General features: G+C 37.1%; 1 protein-coding gene across 1 annotated transcript; it reads left to right on the top strand.

Moving 5' to 3' along the window:
- Positions 1–399: 399 nt before the first annotated feature.
- LOC119188343 lies at positions 400–7,187 on the top strand. Its single transcript, XM_037445749.1, has 5 exons — positions 400–606; positions 2,161–2,684; positions 3,762–3,814; positions 5,250–5,335; positions 6,207–7,187. The coding sequence occupies exons 1-5, from the start codon at positions 547–549 to the stop codon at positions 7,104–7,106; spliced, it is 1,623 nt and encodes a 540-aa protein (XP_037301646.1). The 5' UTR covers positions 400–546; the 3' UTR covers positions 7,107–7,187.
- The last annotated feature ends 9,566 nt before the right edge of the window (positions 7,188–16,753 follow it).

The raw sequence follows: 16,753 nt of genomic DNA, 5'->3' as shown, positions 1-16,753 counted from the left end.
CTATTCAACGCATCCAAATTGAGCACACCTAAAACTGGCGGGTCTAAAAAGTATTTCACTCCATATCACACTCAGAGATCGCTCGCTATGACAAAATGAAACGTATCTTGCATATATTAAAACTTGATTTTGCTTGAGTGTGCGCGTGCACATTTCGTACTTCGCGAGTCCCCGCGGTTTCGCAGCTACAAAAATGCTTGCCCAAAAACGCGTAAATTAAAAAAAAACAATAATGTAACTTTTGCAGCAAAAATGTAACATTTCAGGAAACCAAACGTAACTTACGACTCAAGGGCCCTGGTTGAACACTTAAATACGTAAGACTAGGCAGTATGGTCGTAAGACTATAGCCTGTCCTCTAAGGACGAATTATAAAAAAAAAAAATCAAGGGCCCTGGCAACACTGAATGTCATGTTGATACTAAATTGTCAACTTTTATCAACAAAATACATTCAAAATAAAATATTGAATTTATATATGACATTTGAACTTTTTGTGATATGTAATAAAGATAACAGTTATTGCTACGACATTATTAATTAAAAATGTCTGACTCCGCAAGCTTGAAGTTTGACAAAATGGAAGTTGATATAACTTTAGCCCAGGTAAGTAATATTCTATTTAACAAAACATTTATTTAAATTATACAACACTTGAGTAACTACGAATCAAACATGTGTTCAAAGTCCTAACTCGATTTTTTTATCCGGGCACAAACAATTACAAATTTGGACTATTGACTCATCTTGTCTGTAGTCTATAAATAATTAAAGTTGATGGTAAGTTGTTGTGGCGACTTGCAGCGGTTGCCATTAGACAGGCAGTTTGCTTGTCTTGTCATGCAGTAGTACAAAATGAGTAATGTAGAATGAAATTCTGCTGGCCGAAGATGACAAATTTTGACTTGATAAAGGTCACAGGAAATCTCTAGATGCTGGCCGTTTTTGACCGGTTCTTCTGAAATCGTTAAGGGAAGAATATATTCAGTAGTGGATGTCATGTGGTCAATGATAATGAGAAATAATAAAATAGCGATATTCACTTTTTTAAGTGGCAATAGCCTAGTTGGTTGTGGAACGGACTGCTGAAACAAATGTCCGCAGGACCTAAACCTATGGGCACACACCTCTGACTTTTCTAAAATAATTATGTGTGTTTTCTTTGTGAATTATCGCTTGCTGCCTGCACACCTGCATACCTGAGAAATTCTCTATAGGATTCTTCTAGGGTGTATGGAATCTACCAACCCGCACTAGGCCAGTGTGGTGGACTAAGTCCTATTCCCTTTCAGTAGTAGAGGAGGCCCGTGCTCAGCAGTGGGACAGTATAGAAAACAGGGCTGATATTATATTACATATTATGTTTTATTATGAAGATACTGCTTACTACCAAAACCCATTAGAAATAAGTTAGTAAATGATTGTTAATGAAGTTTTTTAGTTTATTACCTTTCGAATTAAATGGGTTTGGTAGTAAACAGTACCTTGATAATGAAACGCTAAAATGTGAATGTCGCAATTTTCCAGATACAAAAGTTTACTTAGGAGCCATTGAACTGTTGCATCCCTCACTAGTCATTGTATCACACATAACTGCCAAAAAATTAATTAATGGGTTTGCCATATATTTATATGCATGTTGTCCAATTTTGAAAAGCAAATTTTTTATTTCTATACATATCTAATGAGGTTTAACCTGCAGGTCATGAGACTTTAAGGCCCGATGTCAAAGCCAGAAATAAAAAAATACTGATAATATATAATACACTGTTGAAGTAAAATAAACACTGTTTGTGGCGCTTCTGAATTATTTTTAAACTATTGGTTATAGGTTCTATTTCTGTTATATATATTATAGATAAATTAATTGATGATTTCTTCTTGCAGTTATTTGTTGCATGTCCTCTTTGGCAATTAACATTCCATTTGTATAATTACAAAATTTAAATAAAACTATTTTTTGGATTTTATCATGGTTTTTTATATTATTATTTTCTGCCAACATTTTTACTCTCTTCTACTACGTAGCCAGCGATCATATAAATTTATCTAAAATTATAAGTATTCTCTATAGAGAGTTCTTAGCCATGATACACTTTTTACTTATTTGACTATCATAAAAATATAATAGCAACTGCAACATTTGCTTTTTTGTTTCAGGAATATTTCAAAAAGAAGAACAATACATTTACTTACATTCACAATGGACAACCTGTTGAAGCTAATGAATCCACTACTTGTATTTTGGATCAATGCAAAAACAAGGTTTATTGTACATTTAAAAATGGTGATTTCGTTAGAAATCCCGCCACGGTTGAACCTCGAAATTGGACGACACCTGGAGACGCACTCTGGCAATTGGCGAAAAAAATTGAGGAAAATGGCGAACTGTTCTGCCAGTTGCAGCATGCAAGCACAAATTATCCGATTGAGGATATTAGAAATTGTGACTTACCATTGTTTATTAATAAATGTTTGCATATAAGTTCACTAATGGATAAGTATTTAGTCTCTATGGCCACAAATATAAGTACTTTGAAAACGATAACATGGGACAGACCATGGCTGTATCTCTTGTCTGAAGCGGTCTCGTCTCTATGGTCTGGCTGCCGAGTGATCCTCGTGGCGCCGCCGCGGATGGCCGCTGTCTGCACCCTGTTCCTTGATCTATGCGCACAAGTTGGGTACGTACTACTGTTTCTACGGCTACAAAACCAAATATAACAGAACCCTCTGCAATAGGGAACCGGCCTATGTTTGATTTTGTTCATTATTCTATATGTAATGGCTAATAATACGAAAAAGAAGCACTCCTGCGAAAACTGCATAAAAATTGGTTAAAAAATGGGCTAGTAATTCGTATTTCAAATATTGTAACGTGCAGAAGTGGGCGCGTTGTGGGGATATCGCTTCATCTCTTTCTTTTGCTCGCGTCGTAATTTCCGATGACGTCACATGTGGGTATTTCGTCTCTTTTCTGTTTCTTGTTAATTACCCCTTCCACTGACATTCAAAGACATAACTTGTTGATTTTTTACCGGATTTTGATAATTCCTTTTGTGTTATAATTTATTCAGTGTAAATATTTGATAATAGTAAAGAACAAAAATGAGTCCGGTTCCCTATTCTTGTGCGCTCGGTTACCACACTGAATGCACGCCCATGCACGGGGGACATTCGTCGCGGCCCTAGTCAGTTAAGTGTGTATTCCTCATGGTTGTAAGTACACATTGAGGCCTATGAGGTACTCGCGAACATTTCCCTTCCTTCTCCCCTCCACATATCCTAAAAGGGTTTACTTTCCTTCCTCGTCTCTTCCACACTATCCCTACATCTTTCCTCCAGGGCCCGGCTCTCGCTAAGCCGTGGGATTCTAGTGTCCCATTCGCTCTTTTCCCGCGGTGTAGACTGCGGGGTTCGTATGTTAAAAAAAATAAAAATATAACAGACATGCTTTGGTCAAACAACTGACGGGGCGGGACTGAGTCCAATGCCGACTGCGGCCGCTCTATGTAACATGTTCTATACTAGCTTTTGCCTGCGGCTCCGCCCGCGTGAAAGACTTCTGTGATATATATTTTCCCGGGATACAAAGTAGTCTATAGCAGTGCCGCCTCTGATCCTAGACAGACATTGCCATGGTGTCTAGTGCCTACCTGCCGTCAGTAAATGAATAAATGGCAAATGCACTTATTATTCTCAGTTAAACGTACTTAATATTTAAATTTAACAATGGTTTTATAAATAGGTATTATTTGCAGGCTTCATCCATATGTAACATTGACGTTTAGTGAGAAGACACCGTCTATATCAGGTCTGTATTATTTATATTTTTATTTAATTTTATAATGTTTTATACATAAAATAGATTAGTGCTAGTTGGATTCAGGCACCGAGTCCGAAATAACTTGTTGGTAAGGTGATCTAAGTACATAAGATCTAACTTGACAAACTTAACTTTGCCGTTCGATCCCTAGATACGGTTATTGCGCCAAACGCAAATAATAAGTTTGTAATAGTAAATTCGTTGTTGCTTTGTTATTTAAGTATTGGCCAGACAGACAGCAAAATTACTTTATGAGGGCTCCTTTTGTCAGTGTATTAGGGTTGCAATAGTCCAGTTTTATATACAGGGTTATTTAGATACTGCGTTTCTAAATGTAACCACATACTTATCTACTTGGAAATAACACTTTACAATAAGTTACTTGAGCCGTAGATATAAAATAAGAAAATCTAAGTTTCGAACAACATAAATAATAAAAAGTAACTTTAAATTAACGCGCCCTAATGCCACTACCACTATTCTAAGATAATTCGTCGCAGCGGCAACATCATACTTTCAGTCAGAAATACTACCACGCACACGCCATATTCGCATTAAACTATAAAATGATCAAAGAATCAAAAAACCAAATCCAGGATTTTTGGTGAAAATATTTGTTATTAATGGAAGATTTTAGCACAATGTCAGCAAAGGTGAAGATGAGTATGTGGTTTCATTTCTTAGCGCAATGTCAAAATGTCCTTGTATACTTATTCCTTTCATAAAAGTTTGTACGGACAAGTCAAGCTTGCACTAATCTGAGCATATAACAGATGTAAATAGAAGGGAGTAGCGGCGATAACCTAGTTGGTTTTGGAACGGACTGCCGAGAGGAATGTCCACAGGTTCAAAAGCCAAGGCCACACACCTGTGACTTTTCTAAAAAAAATATATGTGTGTATTCTTTGTGAATTATTGCTTGCTTTGACGGTGAAGGAAAACATTGTGAGGAAACCTGCATACCTGAGAAGTTCTATATAGGAATTTCGAAGATTTCTGAAGTCTACCAGTCTGCACTAGGCCAGCGTGGTGGACTAAAACCTAATCCCTCTCAGTAGTAGTGGAGCCCATACCCAACAGTGGGACAGTATATAATACAGGGCTGATATTATATAATAGAACAGAGTTTCGGGACGAAAGTTTGTGGGTTCATAACCCAACGCACATATTTTGGACGTTTCCAAGTTACGTGAGTTGTGTGTGTTAATTATCGCTCGCTTTTTCTCTCGGTTTGGCTCGGTTTCATTTAGTAACGCGACGACAAAATGACTCTGTATATTGAAGTCACTTTACCCGACCAGAAATTTGAACCTAAAACCTCAGAGCTGAAGTAGTACCGCGCATGTAACAACTACGCCACCGAGAGAAACTATGTCACCGAATGCGACATACGTTTGTTAATAAGTATTTAATTTGGATACAGGTGTGGAAGGAGGATGTATAGGCATCGTGAGTGAGACGGCGGATCTGGATTCGGCGGTGCACGCGTTCGTGTCCTCAACTACACACGTGAGTATTAAAAATACTAGCTTCCGGAAAATATACGATAGATTCTTTATGTACAGGGTGTCCCAAAAATAGTGTCAAGCCGAGATTCGGAGATAGAGCACCCCTTAGGGTATCCGAATCAAAAACTCGATAAGTAATTCGGTCTCTTAATTGAACTTAAATTACACATAAAAATATGCCAAATGTATAACTCATAGCTTTCTTGCAGTCATTTTTGTTTAGTTAACAAACTAATTAACCTTAGGAATGAAGAGACTATGGAAAATCGCGGAACATACATGGTAGTGAATCGGATACCCCAAGGGGTGCTCTATCTTTGGAGCTCCGCTTGACACTATTTTTTGGGACACCTGTATAATAAAATTGTAACAGGCCGATGTTTATACATTATAGTAATTAAAGAAAAACTGATTTGGGGGTCGGTACTAGAGCAACAAAAGCCAATTTATTAGTGAGATTAAAATACTCGCATTAATCAAATTACACGGATAATACAACACGCTTGCTTTATATTAGAGCTTTGTAATACGCATGCGCAAACACGTATTAATAAAAGGATGCAACATTAAGCATGAAGGCTGTTTGAACGCTGTTCCTTTGTCAAAATATATCGTGACGCATTTTAGTTTCAAATTAACAATTAAAATAAAAAAATTCTGAAGAAGTTTTATTACCAAAATAGTAGTTGTATTGCGTGCGCGGTACAACTACCATTCTAATGTTTCGGGTTCGAATCCCGTGTCGGGCAAGTGATATTGTGTTTTTGTTAGTGTCAGCTCGGCGTCTGCTATTTGTGCCCGGTATGTATATATATATAGGAATTGATTTAAATGCAGTGTTCATTGAGAAAGTTTATTTTCTTTATTATCAGTATCCGTGGAGTTTGAAGGCCCTCCTGATTCAGGAGAGCGTGTACGAAGAGTTCCAGAGAGCGCTTGAATGGAAGTGCAACGTGAACGGCTCGGACGAGCAACGACTCTGTCCAAAGCTGCAGCAGGCGAGCGCCGACGTGCAAGTTGCCGGTGGAAAGATTTTCTTATTGGACTACATGGGCCGTGACGTCAAACATCCCAAATTACACCCTGTGTTAGTCAGCGCTTACAGAACCACCAAAGAACTACTTTCGATCATGTCTAAATACAAGGCGAACCCATTCGTGTCGCTGTGGTCCTGCGACGCTGCGCAAGCGCACGAGATAGCCTTCTCTCTCTCTACTCCATGCGTTTGGATCAACAATTACGCAGTGTTCAATGGGCCAGCGCAAATTTCCAATGCTCTCCCGCTGTTGGGCGGCCAAGATATAATAATATGTTTTAAAGAAGAGGTCCTGACGACGATTGCGACCGCGTGGCGCAAACTTGATTTAGAAAGGCGTCGCGAAGTGATTCTCGAGGTGGTGCGCAAGTACCTCGCAAGCTCCGAAAGACCAAACGAGCAACTCGCCATAAGGTTGCAAACAGTGCTCAAAACGCAAAAACCTGGTTTTTTTGAAGTGAGCAAAAATCATATGTGGATTGGTGTTGAATCTCCCGTGGGTATGCTGTATGTTCAGCACATGAATGAAACCCGGGAGAATGTCGCGTATGCTGTCGCTTCGACAGTTTATGGCAATAGTCTGGTTGTTAGTTCCGAGTTAGCTGATCGCTCTCTTCTGAAAGTGTTGCGGGCGGCGGGCGTGCCGATCGGCGCGGGCAGCGGCTGTGGCTTCCCTTTCAAGCTGTTTAACACAAGAGCGATCTACACGAGTTTCGGAACCATATTTGCTAATTGAATGCTTATTGTTGGTAGTTTGTATCGTAATATGTCAAGGATGGAAAACATTTATTGGTTAACGTGCAATTATTAAAAAAAATTGCACACTCAGGGCAGAATATGGCGAGACTTTTAATTTTTATATAACACTTATAAATGTACATGTACTGTATTTAGCAAATAAATTATTTGAATTTATTAAAAAAAAGCGGCGATAGCCTAGTTAAAAAGCGGCGATAGCCTAGTTGGGTGTGGAACGGACTGCCAAGACGAATGTCCGCAGGTTCGAAACCCAATGGCACACACCTCTGACTTTTCTAAGTTTTATGTGTGAATTCATTGTGAATTATCGCTTGCTTTAACGGTGAAGGGAAACATCGTGAGGAAACCTGCACATCTGAGAAGTTCTCTATAGGAATTTCGAAGGTGTGTGAAGTCTACCAATCCGCACTGGGCCAGCGTGGTGGACTAAGGCCTAATCCCTCTCAGTAGTAGAGGAGGCCCGTGCTCAGCAGTGGGCAAGTATATAATACAGGGCTGATATTATTATTTATTATTAAAAAAATGGCCTGCAACCAGGACCGGTTTTAGCTATCCGAGTGGCACTTTTAAGCTTCTTAATGACCCATATATGTTCTTGTTGTTTTTTATCGAAGCCCGGCAACCTTTCTTCACTGCATCTCATGTTAAGCGAAGTGAAGCTCAGGGAATGTCCGAATTATTTTGTAACGTGCCACCACTGGCATGCGTGCAAATGGTTCGCCTTCCCTGTAATAAGCTATCGTGATTACTGAAAGAGGGTGAATAGGGACAATTGATTTTGTTATAAACACAAAACCAATTTTATCTCTGGGCCCTTATTCTGTATGGTAGTGTAAACGCGTAACGCGGCCGTGTCATGTTATCTTCGAGAAATGTGCGTGGAATGGTATTCTGTAAGTCAAATTTCTATAGTCCTAAACATGATGCGTTGTGTTACGTGCTTGTTACGCACTGTTAAAATAACGTGCGGGATAGAGAATAAGGCCCCTGGTTATTAAAGCACAATAGATTTCGTCGCGCAACTATTGGCATTTGCTGGTGGTAGAATATATTTTATATCCCGGATATCGACCACCATATACAAGGTGTTAAAACCCGCCACAATAGCCCACGTAACTATATCTCCTTCCGGGATCAGCTTGTGTATATCCGGTTTTAACAGGCCGACAAAATTGTGTCGACTGTCGAGGGATAATCATCTCTCGTCAGTCGACATTCGATTGGACTCCACTCCAACATCAGAGGGGTCATTTTGCCGTGCCTTGTCTTGTAACTCGACGGCTGAAGCAATTTACAATCTCAAAGTAAATTTTAACTGTATTTAGAGATAAGGGCTCTTGCAAATCATGTTCAAATATTTTTCATACATTTATTGAATTTTCTTAAATCATTTCTTTTGTAATTCTCTTGTTAAATACTACTTTTTTGTATTTATTAAGCATTCTATTCCATTTTGAAATGAATCTTTTGATACCAAGTTTTTTAAGCTATAAAGTAATTAAAATCCATTGTTATAACTCCAATAAGGAGATATTTTATATGTTTTCTTTCTGTTATACATTCCATATGTTTAGTATTTTTTTATTTACGATTATAATACGCATAAACATATTGTGTACCTACTTTAATAAAATAATATACATATTTAATATAGTTTCATTAATAATTATTAAATACTAGCTGACCCAACAACCGTTGTCCCGTCTTAACTATGAATTTGCAGCGCGCATTCTGTCAATCGCTGACAGTTATTTCAAACCACTGACAGTTATGTAAAATTAATATTGTCAAGTTTTCTTAAATTTTTAATTTTCCGCGCAAATTTTTAATTTTTTTCTTTCATAAGAACCTTCTTCTGACAATAACAAACAACAAAAAATATAGTGAAATCGGTCCAGCCGTTCCCGCGAGATGGCGTGACCGAGAGAAATAGGGATTCATTTTATATATATAGATTAACCTTGTAGAAAGTATGTTACTTTAATATGACCCGATCAAGAAAATAAAACATCTGTTATGTGGCGCCACTTCAGCTTTATTGTTTTAAAGTTATCGTTTCCAATAAAAGAAATTAGATATATTTTTCGCCACGAGATTATTATTTTCCTGGTCAGAATATAAAAGTATAGGATTTTCTCCAAATTAAAATATCAGATTGATATATTTTAATGCTCTTTGACGGAATTCACATCGGCCGCTTATAAGTAAGTAATAATAAAATATTATTATAACTATTGTACTACCTGTAAAATAGTTGTATGTGGAAAATAAATAAAAAAATAATAATCGGGGATTGAACTCGAGGCCCCAGCGCAACAGTCGTGCCGTGAACAACTACGCCAACGAGGCTTTCTAACTTCTAATGATTTTCAAACAAGCATACATCTGAGGCCGTTCACATCGAATATACTTAGTATGAGACTAGATGTTGAATATAGGCATATATGCAGTTCTCGTGTGATAGTTATAGACTGTCTCGGTGGCGTAGTTGTACTGCATGCGCGGTACGGCGGTCCTAAGTTCGAATCCCGGGTCGGGCAAAATAATATTTGGGTTTTTCTGCTCAGTATCAGCCTGGAGTCTGGAATTTATGATATGGCGATAAGCTCGCCCCCTATCACATTATGAGACGAAACACACTAGACGAAAAGTGGGTGACTTGGTTGCGCCTCTGCATACCCCTTCAGGGATAAATGCGTGATGATGTGTGTACTATAGTTTTTAAGTCTTCACGCGTGCATATCATGATTAGATCCTTTAAGAAAAAATACAATATAAAACGGAATCAATTATATTTTGCCGTGTCGGAAACATAGCAATATGAATGTATGGTATGTAAATATATCGCGAATGAAACGTGACGCGAGTCGCGACGCGAGTCATTATGTATTCAATGCGAGACGTCGCGGAATTTCATTATACCATTGTAGCATTAGTATCGGATAGATTTAATAATGGCTGCTGTTCGAGCACTCGTACATCTATAGCGGGTTTACATAAAACAACGTTAACCGTAAGTAGTTTTACTAATTTAATTTAATATTCATTACCTACTAACTTTTGCTTGCGGCTTGGTCCGCGTGAAGGAGTTGTCCGGGATAAAATCCCGCTAAAAAGTATCCGATTTAATTATATTTATGGCTCATTATTTTGGTCATAGTGGCTTCCACGTAAAAGGTAGATATAATATATATTATGCTGTCGCGGATTTTTATTTAGAACTATTTAAGACAAACAATCCTACGGTACATCATCTTTGTCTACATCCAACGGTTTAGGCAGCGCACGCTAAGATAGCAATTTTTTTCCGACTTACTTAATAATATGTTTCGTTATATTATGACTAAATTATTACAAAATATTTAAAATTGTAGTCTATGTGTTACTCTGATGTATAACCAATATTACTGTAAAGTTTTATTCAAATCCATTCAGTAGTATTTTCGTGAAAGAGGAACAAACATACATACATCCATCCTCACAAAATTTCGCATTTATAATACTAGTATGATTTTGCGAGCATGATATAAATTAACTGCTCTGAATAGCAATAAATAAAAACAATTGTAATTTTCTTTCTCTATATCATATACTGTAGTTTATACCTTAAGGCGATACCTCAAGGTCCATTTTCATACATTTTGTTTCGCCTTTAATCTGGGTAACTAAACAAGTAATACAACAATTTAATATGACGAAATTTTAAATGCAGAAATATCCATGATTATTAATTATTTTTACATTTTCTTTCAACTGCGAGAACTAATCACTAACTAGACGTGAATTTAAATTCTTTACTTGCCAATACTTGTTTAGTTACCCAGATTAAAGCCGAAACAAAATGTATGAAAATGGACCTTGAGGTATCGCCTTAAACTGATGTTGAAAAGAGCAATACCGGAGTTTCATGTCCGTTCTCCTGTGGTGAGAACTGCTTTCCGAACCGGTGGTGGAGTTAATATTAACGGAATTTAAATAATGTATAACATATTACAGGTTCAAATAAATTATTTTATTTCTTAAAAAAATATTAAATTTTTGGTCTTAAAACTTTTACGCGATATTATGATTTTTTTAAGGTTCCGTAGTAAAAAAGGATCTCATAGTTTCGGCATGTCGCGTTCGACCTGGCGTCAGTTTTGCTTAGAGACTTAATTTAATAAACCTGTTATTGGACGTGGGATTACACTATACACTATCTTACTTCTTACTATTATAAATGCAAGATTTTTGTGACATATCTGTAAGGAATAAGCACAGAAACAGCTAAATGGATTTTAATGAAATTTGGCACATAGGTAGACCTTATCCTGGCTTAACACATAGGCTTTTGATCTCAGTGTTTTGCTCTCATGGCAAATAATAATATTTTTAATCATTTTTTTTTACGTAGATGGCGTTGTAGATACTGTGTTTTAGTAACTTTTGTAGGTGAAAAGACTTGACGTGAGAGAAGCCGCGAGCAACTCCTAGTCTTACATAAAACCGACAATTGCTTCACTTCAATTGCAGGTAATGAAATAATATAATAATGAAATAATACTTTTATCCCGGTAATAAGGTAGTTATTATTTTTTTAAATACATTTATCAATAATGTATTTAATTAAAAATTTATCGGAAAAATATTTTTCATAATTCACGCAATAATAAATAAGTTATAAAGCTTTTGCTGTCAAATTACAATAATATTGAAATGTGACGTCACCCAGTGCCACCAGCTATAACGATGCGTAAGAGAGAAAAGAATTTTGCTCACAACAATATTTCAAATATGAATAACTGCTTTATTTTTCAACAAATTTTGATGATTATTTCGCAGAATAATCTCTTTTTTATTTCATTTTCTGTTACATATAAAATAATAAACTAAATCAAACATAAGAATCTACTCAATTTGTTGAAATGGGAAAAAATAATTCATTACTCTGTTTTTTCAATAGATGGCGCTAGCATGTACTGTCGCGTAATGGTATTATTGCTACAGTGTAGGGACTTTTGTAGCGGAAAAGAGTTTTCACGTGAACGTAGTAGCGAGCAATAACCAGTAGTTACATTGTAAATTTTAAACAAACTGACAATAATAAATCAGTAATAAATATATTATACTGGATAAATATTTTGGCAAGGTGAACCCGCTACACCTGACGGTAAGTGGAGTGGGGTCCAATAGAATGTCGACTGATGAAATGATTACCCCTCGACAGTCGACACAATTATGCCAACCCGTTGGAACCGGATATACACAGGCTGATCCCGGAACGCGACACACGTGGACCACTATGGCGGGTTTTAACACCTTGTGTACGGTGGTCGCTATCCGGGCGGATATTAAGTATGTATATATATAGTACCACCAGCACGCGGTACATATAAACAGTAGCAACTCGGACTGAATAATTATAAAGCGCTGTGCATTTTAACGAATTGATAAAAGGTCGCAGGAACACGTTGGATGCAGGCTGCTTTCGACAGGTCCGTCTGGAAATATTTAGGGGACCCTTATCTTCAGCAGCAGCAGACTTTATGTGGCTGATGATTATGACTGTGAATTTTGCACAATACACAGCTCAGCATTCGTAACTTTGAGACATTAGATATTATTTCATAGTAATATCAATCAATTACCTCACTACCTATTGTCCTTTAGACCAGCTCAATAGCCCTTACACAATGTTGCTTAGCAGAAATAGACGTTACGGTAGTCATGCTTTTGCATACTTGAAACCAACCACTCATAGATATGGTAATTTTTCTGACTTCTATGATACTGTGATCTATCTAGATAGATCTATCGAAGAATGGTTGTGCAAATACCAAGATGATTCTAGGTGACCTATTGAATTGTGCACAAATAATGATTTTATTGAGAAACTGTGACTCCGACACAAACTCTCGAATAAAAACTTTTTAACAAAAAATTAGACCGCCTTCAAAAACCAAAAAATAATTTAACATCACCTATATACTGGTTACCAATTTTGGAGTCGGTGCCTCCATCACCATACGCAAGTACTTAAGGTCATAAAATTTGCGAAAAACGATGTGTGGGCCTATAAAATTTTAGGGTTATCCTCGATTTCTCCAGGATCCAATCTTCAGATCCTGACTTGGTGACTATGGGACCACTTCAGAAGTGTCTCCTTTCGAACAAAAAAAATTTTGAAAATCGATCCATACTTGACGGAGTAACCACGTAACAAACAAAAAAAAACACAGTCGAATTGAGAACCTCCATTTTGAAGTCGGTTAAAATGAATAGCTAACAAGTAGCGAGGAGGCGCCGCAAGTATTCTCGTATTTATTTCGGCTCTTAAGTCGTTCCCGTATCGTCAATTTGTCGCGTCATTCAATTTACTGTTCCCGCGTAAATTACGTTTGTACCAACGACTCGACACGGGCGTACGCTAGTCGTGTCGATCTTATACATTTAAACAAATTGTTTTAACACCAATCGACATGGATTTATGCTCTTTTAACCGACTACAAAAAAAATGTTTTCAATTCGAATTGTATTTTTTGAGATAGAGATTAGACTATTGAGATATAACAATATTAGCCAATCACAACGGCCCTATGGCTACGCACTGCGAAGGCTGCCATGCCGTCAGCACTGAGAAACAGACTTGTTATCACAGCTTTACTCCGTCCTTAGATAAAAAAGTCTAAAGTTTTTTTAAGAGAATTTAGACATGTATAATGTATCATCCAATCAAATTAATCTCCCGCTTAATCTATACACAGAGACACTCAATTACGAGGAGATAGGAAGACGCGGCCACACATAAGAAGTTCTTCAAGTTTTAAAGAAATCCCATTTATCAAGGCGATACTTAATCTTTTAAGTTTTCCGCCGTGACGATCGCGCTCAAACGAAACAAATGAGTTTCCACAAGTTGTGAGTTCAGTACAAGTTGGGGCATAACTTTTATACGTCTGCCATCTGTGATGGGTGTTGGAGTCTGTGTTGCAACTAATCGTAGAGATGACTGATATGTAGACCGAACATCTTATAATAATAATCATCAGCTACAGGAGATCCACTGCTTAATATAAGGATTATAATACCACACACACTTACGGCTTTTATCTCCGAAAATATCCGCTACGGGTGCACCCACTTTCAGCCGTGTGTATTCTATGATGTGATAGGGGGCGAGCCTATCGCCGTATCGGGCACAAATTTCAGATATCAGGGTGATACAGACCGGAAAAACTACCACCAAGAGGCATCGGTAAAGCTGCACAAAGATGGGACATCCTAACAAGACGGTCTGCTGCTTAAAAGCCTTTCGAATATTCTTACTTTCCAGTACTGTTTTTTTACGATTCGAGAAAGCGTTTAATTATAGTACTTGTATTCACCGTGCAAATAAAGACATGACGATTTCAGTATAGTTGTGAACAATTAATACAATAACAGATTTCTTCATATGATATCACTCGTAATGTTTGTATACGGTGGTGCTGTATCCGCACCGCTCGTGTTAACTCGTTTAAACAATTCCTCAGTAAATCTGGTGAGCGTTTGTGTCTCGATTGATTTAAAACGTTTCATTTGACACGACAAACAGAATCCAGTTTGTGTTTGCGCCGAGTATTGTGCGAGCGCCGACTCGGCAATCTCCGTCCAAGATTTTGTCGATTTCACGTCGCCTTTCAGCTTCTACGTTTGGATGTATTCTATGTATTAACATACGATTTGCTTCAAGTACCCGTTTGCGTGCATTGTTGAAAGTTTATTGTTTATTCCGCTGATTTTTATTGAATCGCGCGTTCGACAAGGAATCCGATGTACCATTTCTTGTTTTTAGGCTCAATGTTAGTTCGTTTTCTATGCATTTTATAAGGTAATCACTGCAATAATCACCATCTTTACTGCTTTCTTTACAATTATGTAGTAAGACTTTAATCAATAAATGTATATTATTAACCGTGATCGAGATTATATCTATTAATTAAAAACTTTATAGTGAAATAGAATTTACTTAAAATATATTTAATTTTTTGTTTAAACTGGACAATTATACAATTGCCTTCAAAGTAAATAAATATGTAAGTACCTATCTACTTATCTATATATACGAGTTACGATGAGGGTTGCCAACAATTCTTCGTTGAAATATAGTATTTTCCAAAACAAGATATAAAAATATAGTACAATAAAAAATAGTATTTTATGGAAAAAGCAAAAATAAACAAAATATATATTGATTACTGATTTATTTCTATAAAAGTTTAGATACACGCTGTCCCATCACTCAAAAGTTGTAAAGAGCGTTCATATATTTTTAAAATGAAGGATTGTTTATTGGATTGAGGTATTAGAAATACTTAGTATTTTTGCGTACTATATATTTCTTCAACAGTATAGTACGAAGACCCAAAATATAGTACAATACTATAAGTATATTAAACTTTGATACAACACTATAAGTATATTTGTGACTGCCTCGGTGGCGTAGTTGTAATTGTACATGGTACAAGTACTGCCACCGCGCTGAGATCCTGGGTTCGAATCGGCTCGGGCCAAAATAATTGTGGCTGGTTTTTCAATCTTAAAAATTACTCAGTCGCAGCTCGGAGTCAGGAAGTTGGCGGTGTGATATCTCCGTGCCTTGGAAAGTACGTGAAGCTGTTGGTCCTGCGCCTGATCTCTCTCCGGTCATGTCGTATTGCCGTCTCACTGGAATATGAGAGTGTTGGAACAGAGAGTGCACCTGTGTATTGCGCACACCCTTGTGCACTACAATATATCCTGCGCACCTGGTTGATCTCCGTTGAGATTGGCCGCCGTGGTCGAAATTCGGCTAGGAAGGATTCATATTATAGTACGTTTGGCAACCCTAGTTACGATACAACATCGCCGGATTTAATCGGATAAGAAACAAAAGGGCAAATAGTCTATTATAATTTCCCATTACTTTCATATTGCCCATTCCACCACACTGTCGAAATTAATTTCAAATATCCGTTCCAACCAAACATTTGTGTGCTTGTAATAAAAATTGGCTAACATTACATTACAAATTATTACAAAGAAATCTTGGTTTGTTCGTGATTCGTGATAAAATTCAATATTTGCCGAGGTTCGGGCTGCCGCGCGATTGCTTTATGTCTTCCGACGGTTCATTTATATAAAGAGAACAATTGCGAAAGTAAATCGAATGTATTAATTGTTGTTAATGTTGATTCAGTTTGTATATATTTATGGTACGGGTTAATATTTAGTTAGACGTTATTTTAAGAACATGTTTGGTATGCAAAGTCCCTGATTTAGTATTTTCTGACCATGGATAACTCGATATCAATCAGTTCATTCAACCATAAACAGACACAGAATACTCTGTATCCAAAACCAAATGTTTGTGAATTCTACAACCAGTGGTGACGTAAGTTGGCACGTGATCCTAAGTGGGAGCAAACAGTTTTGCATTAGTAAGATGCTGCTTTGTTGATAAAAAGGTTGGCGACATAAGAAAAAGGTCCTCACCTGGGAACTGCGCGAGGCCCTTCGTGTAAGAATTAACTTTAATTTTAGCATCCTGGAACATAAAACACTTATCTACGTCTCTGCTGTAACGAGCTATCTAATGTCATTAAGCATAACAAATATTTATCGGTG

The sequence above is a fragment of the Manduca sexta genome, unplaced genomic scaffold (assembly GCF_014839805.1).
Source record: "Manduca sexta isolate Smith_Timp_Sample1 unplaced genomic scaffold, JHU_Msex_v1.0 HiC_scaffold_2068, whole genome shotgun sequence".
Classification (NCBI taxonomy): Eukaryota; Metazoa; Arthropoda; class Insecta; order Lepidoptera; family Sphingidae; genus Manduca; species Manduca sexta.
Note: the sequence above shows the minus strand (reverse complement) of the source record. Positions and strands in the feature narration are given on the sequence as shown.

Excerpts from the sequence above, each read along its gene's own strand:
- LOC119188343 (XM_037445749.1), top strand. The coding sequence starts at position 547 with ATGTCTGACTCCGCAAGCTTGAAGTTTGACAAAATGGAAGTTGATATA. Across the intron at positions 3,815-5,249 it reads GAAGACACCGTCTATATCAG|GTGTGGAAGGAGGATGTATA; the intron begins GTCTGTATTATT and ends ATTTGGATACAG. Across the intron at positions 5,336-6,206 it reads TCGTGTCCTCAACTACACAC|TATCCGTGGAGTTTGAAGGC; the intron begins GTGAGTATTAAA and ends CTTTATTATCAG.